Genomic DNA, 18,405 nt, shown 5'->3' with positions numbered 1-18,405 from the left:
AGGAGAGAGAATGATGTAGAAATGGGACTGCTCCAATCATGGAGCAAATATTTAGAGAATATGATAAGCCAAGCTCTTGAAGTCAACCCTCCGAGTCGCTGCATTTTCAGTACCAGCAGGAGACCAATTATAGTGATAACACATCCAGTTCAAAGGCATTGTCAACACAACTATCACTGAACCCAAATTCATTTTATAGACAGATGTATACTGACATATACCATACCATTTAATTGCCTTACCTCCTCTGGCACATATCCTCGGCCACTTCATTTAGCCTGCTTCCAGGCTACATCATAGTGACAGGTTCCATTTCATCATTATTGTTTTTCTTGTTCTGAATTATTGCTTCTGTGCATAATGTTTCATGTATTAACGCATTCTGTCATATTCTGCATGCAAAGATCTATCTATCTATCTATTTATCTATCTATCTGTCTGTCTGTCTACACACTTAAAACAAATGTGTTAAAACGTCTCTGTATTCAGACAAGGTCGACACAGTTTGTGTCGTTTCTTTTTTTAAAAAAAGAAATGTGTTACAAAATATGTGTTGGAAATCACACAACTTGCATTTTTTTTTCAGCACATCCCTGTCCTCTGTGTATTTCAAAGAATAGCCTACCTCAGATGCCCATGAGATAGGTGTTCAGTCACATCATGACCAACCGGTCTCATTTACAGACGCTCATAATGTTTGGATTTAAGTTAAGTGCACACTGATCCAATCATAGATAGCCGAAAAAAGTTTCTTGGACAAGAGAGAAGACAGTTCAACTATTCTCATGATCTGATGTAATTCTTGTTATCCTGAATAGGAAGATTACATCCGCGATAGGCTACAAAGTTCTGAGACTGACTTTATCTCTCCCGCATTCAAAGTTAGATCTACTAAACAGTACACGTACTTTAAACCTGAGGCAGCTCAGTCCACCTATTGTAGTTCAGTGGGCGTGGCCTACAACTTTTTGTTAATCCCACCTCTTTTCACCCTTCTCTCTTTTTCTTGTCGTTGTTGAGGAAAGTGACACGCCATAGAACATCAGAATGTTTCGATTTGGGTCAAAGTTATTACTAGTATTTCTGCTGGCATTTCCATGTGGTCTGCTCTCTGTTGGTAAGTCTTTCTTCGAACATGTACGTTTTTCTGCACTTTTCGCGTTGAGTAGGCTATTTGGTGGTAGCAGGATAGTCTGTCTGTCTGATGGGTTGGAGACGTTTGTATTGACGTGGCATAACTTTCAGTCATTTGTGTTGCCGCCGAGTTCCAAATATGATTTTTAGATACATTGTCGCACTTCATTCTGGTCGTTACTTTTTGTTTGACCTGTTTGTTCAAAATAGTTGTTCTTTTGACAGTAACGTGCTACCAGCTCACACATATCTTTGGTGACGTGTCCTAAGCGATATACTGACTCCCTTTACGGCTGTTGCTGATACAAGCACTGATTCTTGGCATTTCTCTCTTTTGTAGCGAAGTGTGTTGCACAACAGTAGATTATAACTTAAATGCATATTCTGCGACGAAAATGTATCGTGGTCAGGAACTACGCTTACCTGATCGCCTTTGCTAAAAATGGTGGCCTACCTTTAGTCTACTGGGGTAGTTTTGCTCAACTTCAGCCATCTGAAGTTTCATTGTTTCAGCTGAGTCTATAACGGCTTTAGAAGTAGACTCGAGGAAAAACTAAATGCATCTAACTCCTATAATTTGTTGCATTATTCTTTGTGACATAACGTGCCATTGAATAGGCGAATGTAGGCCTACATGTTATGCGTACACATATGTTACTGCATTTGCATGTCAATCATAAATTCGATATGCTCTCTGATTTATTGAACTTTTTCACTCTGTTCTTTCAGGACATGTATCTGCAGAGGATGAACTAGAGGATGAGGGGGGTCCAGATGCTGCAGTCGAAGAAGAGGAAGAGGAGGAAGAGGAAGATGAAGTGGTGGTAGAAGACCCTCTAATTCCAGACACGGTGAGTGTTATTAAACACACAGACACATTATGATACTTGCCGTTGTTGTGGTCTTTCTTGTGATTGTTTTGTCTGATCCTTTGAATATGTCACTGTCGCTCCAGTAGGCTAGCTTTTCTAGACCCGTGAGTAGTGCACACTTTCTCCTGTGAAATTCTACGCAGTAACACAACAGACTGTATCTAACAGTTGTGTGAATTGCTGTCACTGGATGAATTAAACTTAGCTCAACTAGGCTTTGTTGAGGAAGTATTTAAAACGCATACATGCACTCATCCTTACAATATAAGAGCTGTGATGTTATTTGACCACCGTAGGACACAGAAGATGATTTAGATGAAGATGCCGCTGCTACAGACGTGACCTCTCATCCTGATGCTGACACCACCATCATCTTCGTGACTGGAGAAGGTAAGGCAGGGCTTTTCCTTAGTCATCATCATCTTCCTCTTCCTCATTCTCCTCAAATTCAGAAGAGGACTGTAAAGAGGACTGAGTAAAGTCTTTTCCACTGACCATTCTCTCAAAACTTGTCCCTGCAGAGTTTGCTGCCAATGAGATTGTGAAGTTCCTTGTGGGTTTCACCAACAAGGGCAGCACTGAATTCACCGTGCAGTCCCTGGAGGCCTCCTTCCGCTATCCTCAGGACTTCCAGTTCTACATCCAGAACGTGAGTCCAGCGGATTATTGTGTCTCCTATTGCCCCGTCAGACTTTAGATGGATCAATACGCATTACATTGATTGACTGAGTTTTACAGATGCTCTTATCCAAAGTGATTTACAAATGAGAATCAACTCTTGAGCTTGAGGACAGTAGTAATAGACCTTGTGTAAGTGCAAGTGCTTACTAAATCTACTCAGTGAGTGCAAGGAAAACAAGTTAAGAAGTGTACACTTACACAGGTGAATGAGCGAATGGGAACAGATGGTACAGACGGTTTAGGGATGTACTTGAAGCACTCATTGTACTGTAGGTGTGTTCAGTTAAATGTCTCAGGCTGAGTTATTACACGTGAATAATGTACATAAAGCTTTACAGTATGTTAATATTTTCTTATTTGAAATGAATATGAGGTGGTATAAATTGTGTATGTGTGTGTGTGTGTTTGTTTTGGGGGACAGTTCACAGCCCTGCCCCTGAGCACCGTGGTCCCGCCTGAGAAACAGGCATCTTTCGAATACTCCTTCATCCCAGCCCTGCCCATGGCTGGCCGTCCTTTCGGCCTGGTCATTTTGCTGAACTACCAGGACGGCGAGGTGAGAGAAATGTCATTCTCATTACCGTTTCGCATAAGTCTGTATCAGTGATGTTGTTCATTTTTGGCTGAAGCACGATCACTTTGTGATGGTGTTGTGATGGTGTTCAATGTTGATTCGTGATGACTAATTTTTTTTTGTGTGTGTGTGCCAATAGGGAAATGCTTTCCAGAGTGCCATCTTCAACCAGACGGTCACCATCACAGAGCTGGACGAGGGACTGGACGGAGAGACGTAAGTCCCGCTACTACTACAGAGCCACTCACACCAGGAACCATAACTGTATAGATAACTGTGACAATACCGATATGAGTGTCCTCACTGACCAGCAATAAGGAAATATCTCCTTGTGTTGATGAATGTGATGTCTAATATGTTATGGATTCGGATTGGTGGTCAGCTTTTTATCATTCTCAAAATCACTCTGAATGTGACCCCGACAGTATTGTTCTTCATTTCATTATTGTTATTGTGCATAGACATTGACATTCATATTAGCTTGAGCGATATCGTTATCGTTCTTGGTGTGAATGTCCTTTACCATAATTTCCCAACTATTAACTATTAGAATTTCTTCAGCTATGAGGTAATATAGGGGGCCAGTTAATATGGTATTAATATTGGTTTTTTTTTAACTTGCATAAAACACTGTATTGTAGTTAATTCTGCTAGCACACAGGAAATTACTGTGTGTTTGTGTCTTTAGATTGTTTGATAGTTCCACTATGAGAACTTGCAAATGATAGACTGTGTTTTGTGCTTACAGATAGTGAGTAATTACAAATACCTCTCTGAGGAATTCTTAAACTTTTAATGGGTAAATTGGGAACGAAAATACAGTTGATTCATCGTTGTGCTCTTTTCTATCCCCATCTTATTTCATTGCAGAATGTTCATGTACATATTCCTTGGTGGACTGATTGTTCTTGGGGCCTTTGCATTGTACCAGGTTTTGGAAACCCGCACGGTATGAATTGGATATTGAATGTCAATAGACAAATTCTGTATAGTTCAATTGTGGCTTGAGTGAAAATTTGTTCTGAGCCCACAGCTTGGCACAACTATATGTACAGTATACAGCAAACAAAGTTCTCTGTCCAACAGCATGAAAAAACATGCATCAAATATATATCTCATCAAATCATACATTTTACATTTGCATGTAGTCGTGTAGTGTTTAGCTGACAGTTTTATCCAAAGTGACTCGCAACAATCATGGTACAATAAAGGTACAGTCCCACTAGGATATTTGTTAGTGCAGAAACAAGTAGGCTACTGCTTTGATAGAATAGAATAACGGTTCAAGCCAAATCAAGGGGTGGGGATGGGGGGCGGTGTTGGGATGGGGAAGAAGATAGTGGTAAATGCTAGATTAAGCATGTCCAGCTGTTAGTAGTGTTAGTTGAAGGTACACACTCACTCTACCCACCCCCCTTGATTGCGGAGTAGTACACTCAGTTGGGAAGCACCCTTACAGCTAAATGAAGTTCCTTTGATTAGCGTGTAGGGTATAACACTGCACTCAGCTTTGGGACGAACTTCACTCTCCCTAGCAGAAACAGGTTGTCATGGAACCATGGATTTGTTTACAGACGTGGTCTGCCCACGCCGAACTTACATTTTGAAACGTCCTCCATGATGTACCGCATTAACACACACCCTCGATAAGGGGGCATGGGTGTTCACTCGGCATCGGAGGTTTTAGAACACACTACCACGTAACAGTAATTGGTTTTGGATGGCCCTTAACATGGCAGACCTTTCATGTGAACACGCAGACTAAGTGCACATGGCTAGAAAGAGGGAGCGAAGTAACTGATTTCGGAAAGGACCATAAAAAACCTATAGCTTCAAGTCTGCTTGTGTGCCATCTCTTATGAACTGCTAGCTTCAAGTCTGCTTGTGTGCCATCTCTTATGACCTGCGCTAACACCTGTGCCATTCCACCTGCAGAGGAAGAGGCTGCCAGTCAAGGTGGAGACGGGCACCGGGGGCATGGGTGACGTTGACATCAGCTGGATTCCTCAGGAGACCCTTAACGTAATGAGTGAGTAGAGCTCTTGTGGATTTGTACAAAGTCTTTATATATCTCTGAGCCCACCTTCAGACGTACGTACACGACGCGTCATTTGTTGGTCACTGTGCTGATTGACGTCAAACTGACGCCGTTATTTTCAGTCCAGTGCAAACACTGATGATTAGTTCGTAATTTGCTTGATGGCGAAAGCTTAATAGTGAAGGCGCCACTCTGAGAAATGTGCCACCACAGATCACAGGCTGTCATGAATAAACACTGCTCTGTTCTCTCTCTCTCTCTCTCTCTCTCTCTCTCTCTCTCTCTCTCTCTGTTCTCTCTTTCTCTCTTTCTCTCTCTCTTTTCCAAGACAAAGCCTCCCCGAAAGCCTCTCCAAGGAAGCGCGCCAAGAGAACAGCTGGCACCACAGACCAGTAAAGCGCTCGCATGTGGCTCATCTTCATATCCATGTACGAGTGCTCAAGGCCCACATGCTGTAAGCGCCATCTACCCAGCCACCACACGGCTCTCAACAAGCGGGCTGTCACCATCAGACGAGACCTCACTCAATGCCCCCACACCCTCCTCTTCCTCGTCCTCCTCCTCTTCCTCCTCTCTCATACTCAGGACTCAGCCATCTCATCCGGAGCTGTCTGACCAACGAGACGGAAGCATGGGACTCCCAATGAATGAGACGGGGCCCATATCAACAGAGCAAATTTACATTTAAACAGATCACGGTGGGGACTGATCCTTTTAATCAGCATACGGCCAATAGCACTGCAAGACAAATATGAGTTGAGACTGGGTGATTCAATCAGCATACTAAACCAAAGACGGAGGAGGTGGTTCTTCCTTGCCAAATGGAAAAAAACAGCACACTACATTTTTTTAAGGAAAGGAGTTGAATCATTTTGATCGTATTACTATGTCCTCAGTCTATGTCCTTTCCAACAACTGTTCTGTAGCTATTTCTTGGCTTGTTATAGTTTGGTACAGTTTGAAATGTGTGTAGGTCAGAGGACAATGGATGCCCTGAGCCATTCCCCTAGTTTATTTTGATGGACTCCACTCTCTCATAAGTAAACCTGCTCGGGGTTTATTTATGAGTTATAATTTGAAATGTATTGTGGAGATGATATTTGATTGTTTTTTTTTTCTTTCTTTTTGTATCACTGTGATGCTGGTTATCTCTTCCTCACAACCTCTACAAGGGCAAGGTTTGCATAAGTATGTCTTGAAATAGGAAATAAATTCTTAAAGTGTTCCACTTATGCGTTTATAGAAGTGAGTAGTCCAAGAGTCTGTTCTTTGTGTGTGGGTGTGTGTACACGTCTCTAAAAATATTCTCCACCTTCACAGTCTGCCACTTTTTATTCACCCAAGGATTTTGTTCTCTTGTATTCCCATTTGTCTTTTGGTGTGGAGATATAGCTGACAAGGTGATACAGTCAGCACTATGATAAACGCACCATTCCATCTTGCACACCCCGTACCGCGGCGATGTACGTGTGAATAAGTGGTCAGCTTTACGATGAAGGACCATTGATAAACGTTTGACCGGGGGATGGTACGATGTTATTGGTGCAGGGTGTAATGAATGGAGCATCCTCCTCCACGGCGGAAGCGCACGACGGGGTAGCGACTGAGGGGCTGGCACTGAAGGTGTGAACTGAACCCGCGGTGTGTGAAATGGAGCGGTTTGTGGACAAGGAAACTTCGTTTTGCTGACACAGCAGGAACGCAGAGAAAATACTTGTATTATCGGCTCGTTTTTCTCATCTGAATTCGCGCTTGACTTTTCATCTTTCCACTGATGGCTTGTCTTGCCCTGGGTCGGGTTTGATATGGGATTTATGTCGGCTGAGGCTAGATTTAGTGCCGTAGTTGCAGTAGGTAAGGCGCTTCTTTACAGTATGTGCATGCAGTCATTGTCTATCCCGTTTGTGTGCGTCGTATGGATGTTTAAATGAAATGTGGTTCTAATCTAACGCATGCAATGAACCTTTTATAAAACTGAGTATCCGTAATGTTTTATTCAGGTAAAGGCATTTGTCATCGTTCAGTGGGTTAGAGTGGAAGGGTGAATGATACCATCTCAATTGTAATTTCAAGAGAGTGTGAAAACCCCGTTATCACGATAAGGCGACTAAAAATAGTTTGGGTGGGACCTGAGACGTTCAGCGTCTAAGGGGAAGATCAGGACGCGTATTACGCATGTGATTAATATTTCATTCGCATTAGCTTTTACAGTAATTTCTACTAAATATAGTAACGTGCGAAAAGTACTATGAAGTGTCCACGGCTGGTGCTGTTCTCTATCTCCGAATAACATCTTTTGTTTGAAAGGACACTGACTGCTGAGAGAGATCAAATTACATAGAGTTCAGTCAGCGCCTGTACCTTGGACGCAGGAGCCCACCACTTCATCTATAACTGTACTCCACCTTTGAACCATCCCACCGTAGCGCTGACGCTCGGGATTTATTGGATTGCAACAGATACCACATCTCAACTAGGGGTGCTGACAGTAGATCGATGAGGTGCTGGGACAAAGATGAGGTTGGAAGAGGAGGGGGGGAGTTTAGCATTTTTACTGTAGCATTCGTTTCCTTTCTAACACGCTGATACAGATCATATCTTCTTGGGGGGGAATCTAATCAGCACAATGAATGGAAAGGTTAACACTGATCGTTTTATGATTTTTTTTTTCTAAAAAAAAAGGTGATGTCATGAGGTAAGACAATGGATGTCAGTATGTCCTCAGTGCTGCTGCATCTATCTCACAGCAGCATCTGCAGCAGCATCAACAATCGAGATAGGAGTCTGACCTACTTTTGCCATCTTCTCATTTGTCTTTGAACTTCCATTTCTTAGACATGTCTCTCCCTTTGTACCCACTGAGTTTCTCTCTCTCTCTCTCTCTCTCTCTCTCTCTCCCGCTGTCTCTGTCTGACTGGCTGCCTCCTCCATTCGCCCCCTCCAGTGCTCTTGGCTGTAGCCCAGGTGTCTGCAGATGTAAAGTGTGAGAACATCTACAAGGACTTCTCCGACTGTGTCCTGGAGCTGGGGGAGAGCATGGACAACCAGCAGGAGAATGTCACCAGTGAGAAGGGTGTGGAAGCCGTCTGCAGGTAGGCTGCTGTTGGGGTGTGTGTGTGTGTGTGTGTGTGTGTGTGTGGTGGTGGTGGTGTGTGTGTGTGTGTGTGTGTGTGGGGGGGGGGGGGGGGGTGCTACTTGAGGTGTTTTAAGGTCATCGGATCTATTAAATTATGTGTGAGGGCTGACATGAATAAATACATAGGCATAAATAAACAAATGCACAACAACAGAGGGGTCATCAGAAAAAAGGGAGCATCATTTGATGCTTTGCCTCCAACAGTGGCTGTTGCCTTATATTTCTTCTATGATGCAAAACATTGTAACTCTCAGTAGCAAGGAGCACACCAGATATGCACAGAGCAAATATCTGTCTGTTCCTCAAAAACACTTGAGTATCACTGGCCTGTAATCTCTGGGAGACAAATTAGAGAGATAAAGATCTCTACAGTGCACTCTCACTGACTGAGGGAGGAAGAATAAAAAAATCAATAATATTATTAAACGCTGGATTACGTTGAAGGGCAGTAGGAACAAAAGGGAGAGCGTTGGAATCTCGGAGGGACATGGCAGAAATGAACCGAGCTGAGACTCTGAGTCTTCTAACTGAATAATTTATGACTCCAGCGGATCCTGCTACAGTAATGAAATTCAGGGGCCATCTTGTTTTTTTTTTCTGTGTCATTGTTACTGAAAGCATTCCAGGACCACCAGATTGGTAGATACACTGGCTCACACTAAGACATCAGGCCTACCCCGTTGACATGATACTGGTACAGTTTCATCTTGAGCGATTTTCTCTTATGAAGATGTTACAGTATTGCCTGAGGGTAGAGCACGCATGATTAATTCTAATAGCTAGAGATTGAAAGAACGTAGGCAATAAAAAACCCTCCACAGCGGAGCAGACATAAAGATAAAGGTTAAAGGATGGGGGAAAGTCGAGGGGAAGGAGATGGGTCGTTAACTGAAAACAAATGGGAGGCTGGATGAGAACCCACTGTATGAATGAATGGTTAATTTGCCAGGAAGATGAGGATGCCGGTGAGGAAAGCTCTGTAATTGCTGCTGCTCTGTCCCACAGCCACTGGGAGGCGTTCCACTCCTGTGCTCTCAACGCACTCTCTGACTGTCAGGAGGAGGCAGGACCCATATGGGAGACTTTAAGGGCAGACTCCAGGAAGCTCCGGTTCCAGGGCAGCCTGTTCGACCTGTGCAGCCCCAACGCCGCCCCCGGCCTGGGCTTGGCCTCGCTGCCCTGGCTGCCTATGCCCCTGCTCTTGCTTCCCCTGGTGGTCCAGCTGCTGTCAGGGCCAGAGTCCATCTGTCTGTCCCTATAGACTCCATACATTCCTCCCTCTCTCTCTCTCCCTCTCTCTCTCTCTCTCCATCCCTGCACGTTCTCCCACCTGGGTGGTCTTCTTTCCTCAGCATGTTTAATACATGAGGATTATGCTGGATGAGATGATGCAGAAGGCACCAGGCAAAGCAATGGCCTTTGAATAAGAATACACGATGACATATTTGGAGTCTGTGCCTCCTTCTTAAGGTAAAAATAAGATGAATGGCGTGGCATTTTTATGTGTGTTTTTAAAGTGTCGTTAAAAAAAAAGGTGTTGATGTGTTAAAAGAATGACCCTGTACTGTGACAATCAACCCGTCCTCCTGATCAAGCACAGCCCCTCTCTTCTGAAACCACACTGTTGGGATTGGAGTACCTTAGCTGCTATAAGAAAACACCAAAAAGAGTAATTTGCATTGTAGAGTTGTTTAATGTCATAGTGCTAGTAATACCATCCCATGCACTTCAAAAAAATTACATTAATACTTGATGCGTTATAAAAGATTCACATTATAACAAAATACCGCATCGATACATACTTTCCAATAATCTAAGGTAATAAATCTGTAATGATTGAAACGAAACATTATGCAATCAATACCCTGTTCTATACCATGAAGTTACAACATTTTGTATTGCCTAAAGTACTGAATTTCACTATGAAGCACAGCTGCACTCACTGACATTGAAAGTATCTACATATGGCAATATACAGTACAAATTCAGTTTATAATGTAAAAACAGTATGGCTAAGGACATTGTGGGGAAAGAGGGCATCTTGGCATTTTACTGAGCATGCGTGCTTCACACTGTGTGCACAAGTTTCATTTGATGTAATATCCAGATATTGTAGGACCAACCATTTTATGGCCGTTAATTGTGGCATGTATGCAGTAATTTTACATGTACCTATCTGTATTTGGCTTACATTTGAAGAAAAGTAGTCTGGATGCAGAAAAGTAGAGATTAATTGTATGATGAATGCAAAGATGACTTATGTTTTTGTAAACAGTATCAATTTTGTGGTAAATTAAAGGATTTAGCCACTAATCTCTGAAGGCATTTTAGTGGCCAAATGTCTTAATTATACATATATTTATTCTAACTCAAGTGCTTCATCAGCAGATAAAATCTGTAAACAACCATGCTATAATTTGACTGTTGTTAAAAAAAGGTATTAACCAACAGAAAAAGGCTTACAGTGGATGCAGAGAGATTTTAAAAAGAGATTTGTATACTTAGTCAAATGTGTTTTCTGCTTGTTAAAATAAAGATTGTATGTGCCCAATGTTAGTTTCTTGTCAGTGTGTATTCTTATGGCACAGAAGCAAAAGAAGTCTTTCTGTTTTCATGGCAGGGTGCATGTCTTGTGTCAACGCAATGCCTGGATATGACAGTATGTGTGACTCTTGGCAAGTCTCAGTGTAACCGCATGCTGTTGTATGCACTCTGAAATCCATGTTTGAGCCTTGTTTTTTTGGATGTGACAAATCCAGGCACAAGGACAGCTGGTAGACGGCTCTTTCTGTAGCCGTTGTTGTTTTATTTATTTATTTTATCCATATCTAGCCAATCAATGTTGACCTGAGCAGGAGGATTGTAGGAATGTTCTCAACACTACAGCCCAAGAATAAATCTCATATCCATAATGAGTTAGGGTTTATGCATCCACCCTCTGTGGTGAAAGGAATTCTTCAGATTGTCTGGTATCAGTTGAGGGATGTGACTATATCCCTACTACTATACTATTATTATCATTACATCTGTCTAGGTTGACATGTCGAGCTTGACATCGGCCTTTCTAAATGTACCCTAGTTTTCATCATAATGGAAATGTTCTTTGCTCTAACACAGCCTTGTGTGGAAATGGTGTTGGTCCTAACAAATGACAACCTTGTGTGGTCCTAACAAATGACACTGACCGACTGTAAATTGAAATGAAATCCCATCTGCAAGGGAAGCGTTTTGTTCTAGAAATATTACACGTATCATTCAGCAAGGGCACTGGGGAGAATATCCACTGGGTACAGGAACCAGGGCATTTTACGACACAGACACTATTTATGCTTCCTTCCCAACCAAATGCAGTGGTTCACATAAACTGGTTTGCTGCAGTCTCGAGCTTACAACCAAGTGCTCTAGCATCCACTGCAGTACCTCTATGTGGGGGGTGGGTCCAAAAGTCGTTAAAGTCGGGCACATTTTAATTAATCTCATTCAAAAGCCTCATCTCTGGGGTTAGGGGTGCTTTAGCCCCAGGTGCATGCAGGGATTAGGACCTAGTAAATGGCAAACGCCCTGTTCCTGTTAATGAGGATTTCATACTGTGTGTAACAGCTGCCCGTCAGTCTTTAATTAACATGCTTCCATCTGCTGATATGCTGTTCATTATAGTGGTGGTGGAGTGTGTGTGTGTGTCTCCAGGGGGTGAAGGGGTGGGGGGTTGCAGGCAGAGCAATACCCTTTAGAGAGTATCAAATATTCATGCGTCTATATTGGCCGTCGTGAAGGCTCCCCTCCTTCCTCTTAGCTGCCATTTACCAAGGTAAATAGGAGAGGAAATGCAGCCAGGCGGCGTGCAGATCCCTCCCCCATCTTGTCATCTCGCAGAAGCCATCTGAGTGCCTGTAATCAGAGGCTTATCGAATGCTTGTGCTGTTCGATAGCCTGCGCACAATCTGCCACTGCTTCCTTCAGTGGCTTCACACCACGCGGCGAGAGCAAGCGGAATATACCTGCTTCCTCGCCTATTTCGGTACCGAGGCATTGGCAGCAGCCAGGGAGCACCAAATCCATAGCAGATCATTAGTGCACACACAGACACACACACACACACACCACCGAACTAACAAGAATAGTTTTTCTTTTTTTAGTGCTTGCCAGTGATAAGACTGACCATGTCAGGCAAGTATTGATAAAGCAAAGGACTAGTCGTGAGTTCCTTGGCTCCTGGCCTATGTAGGGTTCCATCTAAGGAACAGTGGTGACAACAATGTATGCTTTTAGAATTGACATGGTAATGCAAATACATGTTGAGCTGAACTGCCTGCTTTCCCAAATACCGTAAGTAGTCAAAGTTATTCCCTGAAACATATGTATCCTAATTTCCCAACTATCAGCCACAGTTTAAATACTGATTTTGCAAAATGTCTTCAGTTATGAGGTTAGTACGGGGACAGTTTATATGGTATTAATATGGTTTTGTTTCTTTTAACTCGCTAAAACCCTGTCCTGCACCTTATACACAATGGAGTTAATACACTAGAAATGACTGTAATTCAAGCACCAGAAGCACAAATAACAATATTAACAATAGATAAATGTATTGGCAGTATGTCTGTGCCACTTCATTGTGTGATTTGTGGAATCACATTTGAGAATTACTAGTTGGAGGCAGTGTGTATAAAGGTACAATCTTTAATTGTAATAAAAGTGTAAGTGTAGGATTCAAGTCCTTAGCAAATCGGAATGATGATTTTATTAAAGCAAACTTGAGGTAACCCGGGGAAAGATTATGACTTTCTGTCCAATTAGTTTAAATAGAAACTGTTAAAATAAAGCACACCACAGAATAAAATGTACACAAAAGATGCCTGAATAGTGGCTGCTTTTCATGAATAGGGGCACAAAGTCAATAAACCACTTGTTAACTTTGTACCCTTCTCAAGTATTCAGCACAGGTTGTGTGATAATTCCTATCTGAAATGCATATTGCATATCTTGATTGTACCCATTTCCGGCCAAGTCAAGTAAAGATTTGTCTGACTGCTTTTGACATTTAAGCCACTCCTAATTACAAAGGATGCATACTTATTATGTATTGAGTATGGATGACAAATCTTCTTTCTTCATGTCTGTTTTTCCTGCATGCGCTATGATGACAGTTCTCCAAAAGTTTTGCTTTGTTGTATATTTACAATAGTACCTCTCATTATGGGCCAATAAAAGCAAGATGATGCACAGATCCATCACATATGACCGTTTTCTCTCTCTTCAGAAATGTGTAATACTTAAACATTATAAAATTCTAAAATTGCAGCCACTTAAGAATGTCAGAGAAAATAAATAAACCACAACATAATCTATACATCAGCGATTACAGGGGCATTCTTTGCTTATTGACGCAACTGTTCAATCTCTTGAGAAAAGACCTTTGTTCCAGGTCAATTCAGTCAAGTGCAGTCATTGATAATGCAGCAACAGAAAGTAACTGACAAAAAGACTGAAAATGGCAACCAGTCCAGCCTGGCCACAGTCCACCCCGAGAATGCCAGTGTGAATGATCCCTCAGAGGTTTGATTTGGGTCCCGTGTTGACCGGAATAGCTCGGAGCTCAGTCCGCATGCACAAGTATTCCCCGATGACGGCCATTAGAGCCATACATGCCACGTTGACGAGCCACCAGGAGAGAGAGGCGGGCAGGTGAGAGTTGTACACCCAGCATCCGATCATGTGAAAGAAATGCACTGTGACGGTGAAGTCCAAGCACTGCTTGCCGCGTCGGATGAAGAACCAAAGGCCGAGAGCACTGTTGATACAAAGACAAACCATTACTTCACTTTTCGTGATTTTTAAAAAAATCTTTTTTTAAAGGTTATCCCAAATAAAGGAATATGCTGAGAGGTGTAGATGTTCTAAAGAACTACCTGCTAGACTAGATTTGGTGCATCTGTGTGCATACTGTACCATTACCACCAAGAGATTCACACCAAGAACGATAACTATATCAATAAGTATAAACAAATATCGCTCTCGTTAATATGAATGACAACAACCTAACATCCAATCAGAACCCATCACATTTTAGCCACCACATTCATTAACACGACGAGAAACTTTTCTAATCTTTGGTCAGTGTGGACACTTTCATCATTATGGTTAGGTATCACCCTTGGTGTGAATGGCACTTAAACACTGCATTTTGTATATGAAATGTTACTGTCTGATTAGACAGGCTTGTGCAAAATTCAGAATTGAATTGAGAATGACTCCTAAATTCCAATTCAATTCTTGAATTTGAATTGAACTTGAATTGAGGTCAAAAACAGGACGTCGAATTCGAACTAAAGGAAGTAGAATTGAAATTCAATGAATTCAAAGAAATTCATATACATAATTTAAGGGTAGTGTTTAACAATTAAGTTTCACAATATACGTCATACAGTATATGATCGCAACAAACACACACCTTATAACTGAAAACAGTAACCAATTACATTTCCAAAGCAAAACTGAATGTATGTGAGATTCAACACAATCTTCCTGTTGTGTGACTGGAATTGTTTTGAATTGCCATGAATTGAATTCCACTTCCTGTCATTCCAATTCAACTTTCTGTGGGGTGGGACTAATTCAATTCAATTGAAATTCCAATTTATGAATCGAATGGAGGCCAATCCTAAAATTCAGAATTGTGTACAAGCCTGATGACAACTTACCATGTCAATGAATTTAAGATGAATGCCATCATTGAAAGTCTGCCGTGAGGTGTCGCGAAACCAACTACCTGCAACACAGTTGACAATATTATCATAGAGTCTAAAAAGCCAGTACCACACACACACACACACACACACCAGATAATATTGCAGACTCACCTCATAGCTGAAAATTTGGTCGAGAGATCTATTTGTCTGGACAAGGCTATCAACACCAGCAAGCCACAATCCAAGGAAGCTATAATAGATGCACTGCATCAACGCAATCTGAGACACAATGAGAACTGGGTCCCAGATGTAGCTGCGGAAGTGGCTGGCCATTCTGAGGGGACACTTTTAAAAAGCCGAATCTGAAGGTTGAGGTGAACTGAAGGTAGCCCGTGACTGTCTTCGGGCCTCCTCTCACCAGGTGTCTAAAGAGATAAATGCACCAGTTAAGTTCTTATGTCAGTGGGAAATGTACCGCTGGTTACTCTACTGTTCCTGTCTGTCAGGTCCCATATGTTTGACATATTACTACAACTCGGTATGATAACTAGTTCAACACTTTTGCATACAATGACTCAAGCGATGAAATAATACCTATTTGTTTCATGGGGTAGGACTACTCAACATTGCACCAGCAGCATAACGCCTATATTCTGACTAACATGAATTTAGCAATTGAAAATGCAAAAACTTCAGACACGTACACATCAGTTGGAAGCACTAAAGCATTTGCTGTTTGGTCAAGATTGAAATGCAGTGTTTTTATGATATGTTCACTTAATAAGGTGATGTAGAATAATGCCGTTTTGATCTGCGAAATGCGCCAATGCAACTGAGAAAAAAACTGTAGCAGATAGTTAACTTAGATGACACATAGCCTAACCAGCAACACCAACCTAACTTAGCTAACTGTAACTTAGCTAATGTTTACAGCTAGCTACAGCAACTTTAGGTAATGAGCCCATGAGTCATGACACAAACATCATATTAATCATAGATATATATATATGTCTATGATATTAATGCTGTTTCTACTTGCTCAGATCTGTATGTGATGACGCAGACGTCCAACTTTAGCAACATTGTTAGCTAACTTAGTAGCGACAGAGCTAACTCACTGCTTCTTTGAAATGTTGCCCAAATCACTGGTAACTAACGTTGTTCATTTGTGTCACACCAAAAGCTTTCTTACAGCTGGTCAAATTAGCCACGATATCTCGTTAAGGCACGTTTGCCTTAGAACTGCGTAACGTTACTTGTTTGCAAGCTAACGCTAGCCAACAAACAGTTGTAGCTTACCCTTTGCGTGGCCGTCAGTCAACGCTGCTTTTGGTCGCGAGTTGTCTTGAAAGCAGCTAATGAAATCGGATTATGGCATCTTCGATTTTAATTACTATACTTCAAACAGCGTTACTTTGAACGTTGTTATTGGTGAGAAAACGCCAAGTAGCGAAATGATTGCGTCTATGTTTCATCAACAATTTTTGGGCAAATGGGAAATGGAAACGTCACCGGTTTCAGGTCTACGATTGGACGACAACTGTTGTTACCTTTGACCTGTGAACTTTCTTGTATACAGTAACAGAGAATGTAGCCAAAGATTGTCTAGTTACTTTATAAACCATAAACCGTCTCTGATGTAGGGCTATGCCTCTGTCCCTATCTTTTACTGTCTATGCACTGACCAGGGCTCTGCACTGACCCAAAATGTGTAGTTTGTCTAGCACAGTGGTTCTCAAACTGTGGTAGGCTACTGTATAGGCCTAGGCCTACTTAACTGTATATTAAGGAAACTCGACAAAAACAAAGTAAATAGTACAATGTAGGCTAAATATATTTAAATTGGCCTATACGCTAGCTAGCCTACTGCCCAGGCTATTTCAAAGCATAATGGTGGTACTTGGAGAGTTCTCTGAGGTGATACCATAACCCATTTTAAAAAGTTTGAGAACCACCAGTCCAGCAGTTTTGGACAGTAACCTGCACTAAGGTGTGTGTGTCATAAACATGTTCATGCAGATGAGCGAGTTGTAGCTTACTGTTTCTGAATACTCAGATGAGACATCATCAGGTAGGCTTAGGCTACTGCAGGCTAAAACAAATCTGATGAAGTAGGCCAAAGTCTCAAACTTAGGGAGATAAGTTGGAGACTTGCCAGTAGCAATTACATTGACATGTGTTTGTGTGTTCTTTTACATACAAAATGTTGTGTGCATAAAAGTCTAAATAGACTGCCAATCAGGGGTAGGCCTACATGAACTGTAACACAGGAATAGGCCCAGAGGTGTTTTAAAGCTTGTATTTTATATTAAAATGTGAATTTCGTGAACCTCAAAATCTCATAGCTTGAATTGTGTTAACGTCATGTATAAACACTTGCTAGTGAAGCCTATTTGTTGCGCACACAGAGCTTGCTTTGCTGGTAGTTTTGTATTGGTTTCGTTCGTGGTCAGTAGTGGTAGAGGACCAATGTGGAAGGGGGCGAGTCTGGGACGCCAGACACCACTGTTGAGCCTTCTGGAGGTGTCGTGGGCCTAATTCAATGAAACTCTGAAGAAGGAAGGTGCCAGCTTGATGCTTTTGATTGTTGTTCTGGTGGAGATGTTGTTGTTTTTGGTTCTTTTCTCTGGGCAATTAGGCTGCTTTGCTTAGAGTCCGCATCAACAGGACACAGGGTACGGGCTACAGCAACCGGCTACAGTACTCATACCATGTCCGTGTGGTGTGTGCCCATGATGACCCAGGTTCGAATCCGACCTGTGGTCATTTCCCGATCCCACTCCACCTCCCTCTCCCACCTATAGCATGAGGAATTTAACATCTCTCCTGTGAATACCTGATAAATGTTAACAATTGTATGTCATCTGAATAATAAGAACATCAATATACAATTAATTTATTTTTTTATTATTCTATAATAATTGCCCATCAGAACAAATTATCAATAAAACCTTATATACAAATCATAGCTAATCTGATCATGTATAGGACACATGCAAATCCAGACACGATCATACCATTTAATAACACACAGGTTATATCTCAACTCTCACTCAGAAATCAAAAGGAACAATACAAGAAATATACATCAAAAACGTTCTGTTCTGAAATAGTCAAACAGGTAAAGAATCCTGCCTTGTAAAATGGACAGGGTCTGTTATGGTCATAAAAATAAGTATAGTGGGTTGTGTGATGCAATTTATGTCATTTCTGTCATTATCAAAAGATTTCTTTAACATTGGTGTCACATATTTTCTGTGCCTCAACAAAGAAATGCAGGC

At 41.8% G+C, this 18,405-nt stretch overlaps 4 protein-coding genes across 5 annotated transcripts in view; 2 read left to right on the top strand and 2 right to left on the bottom strand.

The window, feature by feature from the left end:
* The first annotated feature begins 977 nt into the window (after positions 1-977).
* LOC134093039 (translocon-associated protein subunit alpha-like) lies at positions 978-6,544 on the top strand. The gene is made up of 9 exons (XM_062546297.1): positions 978-1,117; positions 1,864-1,985; positions 2,303-2,396; positions 2,528-2,655; positions 3,109-3,243; positions 3,401-3,477; positions 4,132-4,210; positions 5,197-5,290; positions 5,628-6,544. The coding sequence occupies exons 1-9, from the start codon at positions 1,048-1,050 to the stop codon at positions 5,693-5,695; spliced, it is 867 nt and encodes a 288-aa protein (XP_062402281.1). The 5' UTR covers positions 978-1,047; the 3' UTR covers positions 5,696-6,544.
* A 120-nt stretch (positions 6,545-6,664) lies between these two features.
* On the top strand, positions 6,665-10,985 carry LOC134093042 (neuritin-like). Its single transcript, XM_062546299.1, has 3 exons — positions 6,665-7,153; positions 8,244-8,391; positions 9,441-10,985. The coding sequence occupies exons 1-3, from the start codon at positions 7,105-7,107 to the stop codon at positions 9,694-9,696; spliced, it is 453 nt and encodes a 150-aa protein (XP_062402283.1). The 5' UTR covers positions 6,665-7,104; the 3' UTR covers positions 9,697-10,985.
* Positions 10,986-13,097: 2,112 nt separating this feature from the next.
* sys1 (SYS1 golgi trafficking protein) lies at positions 13,098-16,629 on the bottom strand. The gene is made up of 4 exons (XM_062546298.1): positions 16,424-16,629; positions 15,296-15,549; positions 15,137-15,204; positions 13,098-14,226 (listed from the first exon to the last, which is right to left on the bottom strand). The coding sequence occupies exons 2-4, from the start codon at positions 15,455-15,457 to the stop codon at positions 13,986-13,988; spliced, it is 471 nt and encodes a 156-aa protein (XP_062402282.1). The 5' UTR covers positions 15,458-15,549; positions 16,424-16,629; the 3' UTR covers positions 13,098-13,985.
* A 1,387-nt stretch (positions 16,630-18,016) lies between these two features.
* The window catches only part of eya2 (EYA transcriptional coactivator and phosphatase 2), a 22,162-nt gene continuing 21,773 nt past the window's right edge, over positions 18,017-18,405 (bottom strand). For both annotated transcript variants that reach the window (XM_062546295.1, XM_062546296.1), the window contains exon 15: positions 18,017-18,405. This exon is cut by the window's right edge and continues 903 nt beyond it. The gene's annotated coding sequence lies outside the window, so the exon portion shown is untranslated.

Source organism: Sardina pilchardus, chromosome 9 (assembly GCF_963854185.1).
Source record: "Sardina pilchardus chromosome 9, fSarPil1.1, whole genome shotgun sequence".
NCBI classification, from domain to species: domain Eukaryota; kingdom Metazoa; phylum Chordata; class Actinopteri; order Clupeiformes; family Clupeidae; genus Sardina; species Sardina pilchardus.
This window is presented reverse-complemented; position numbering and strand designations above follow the sequence as displayed.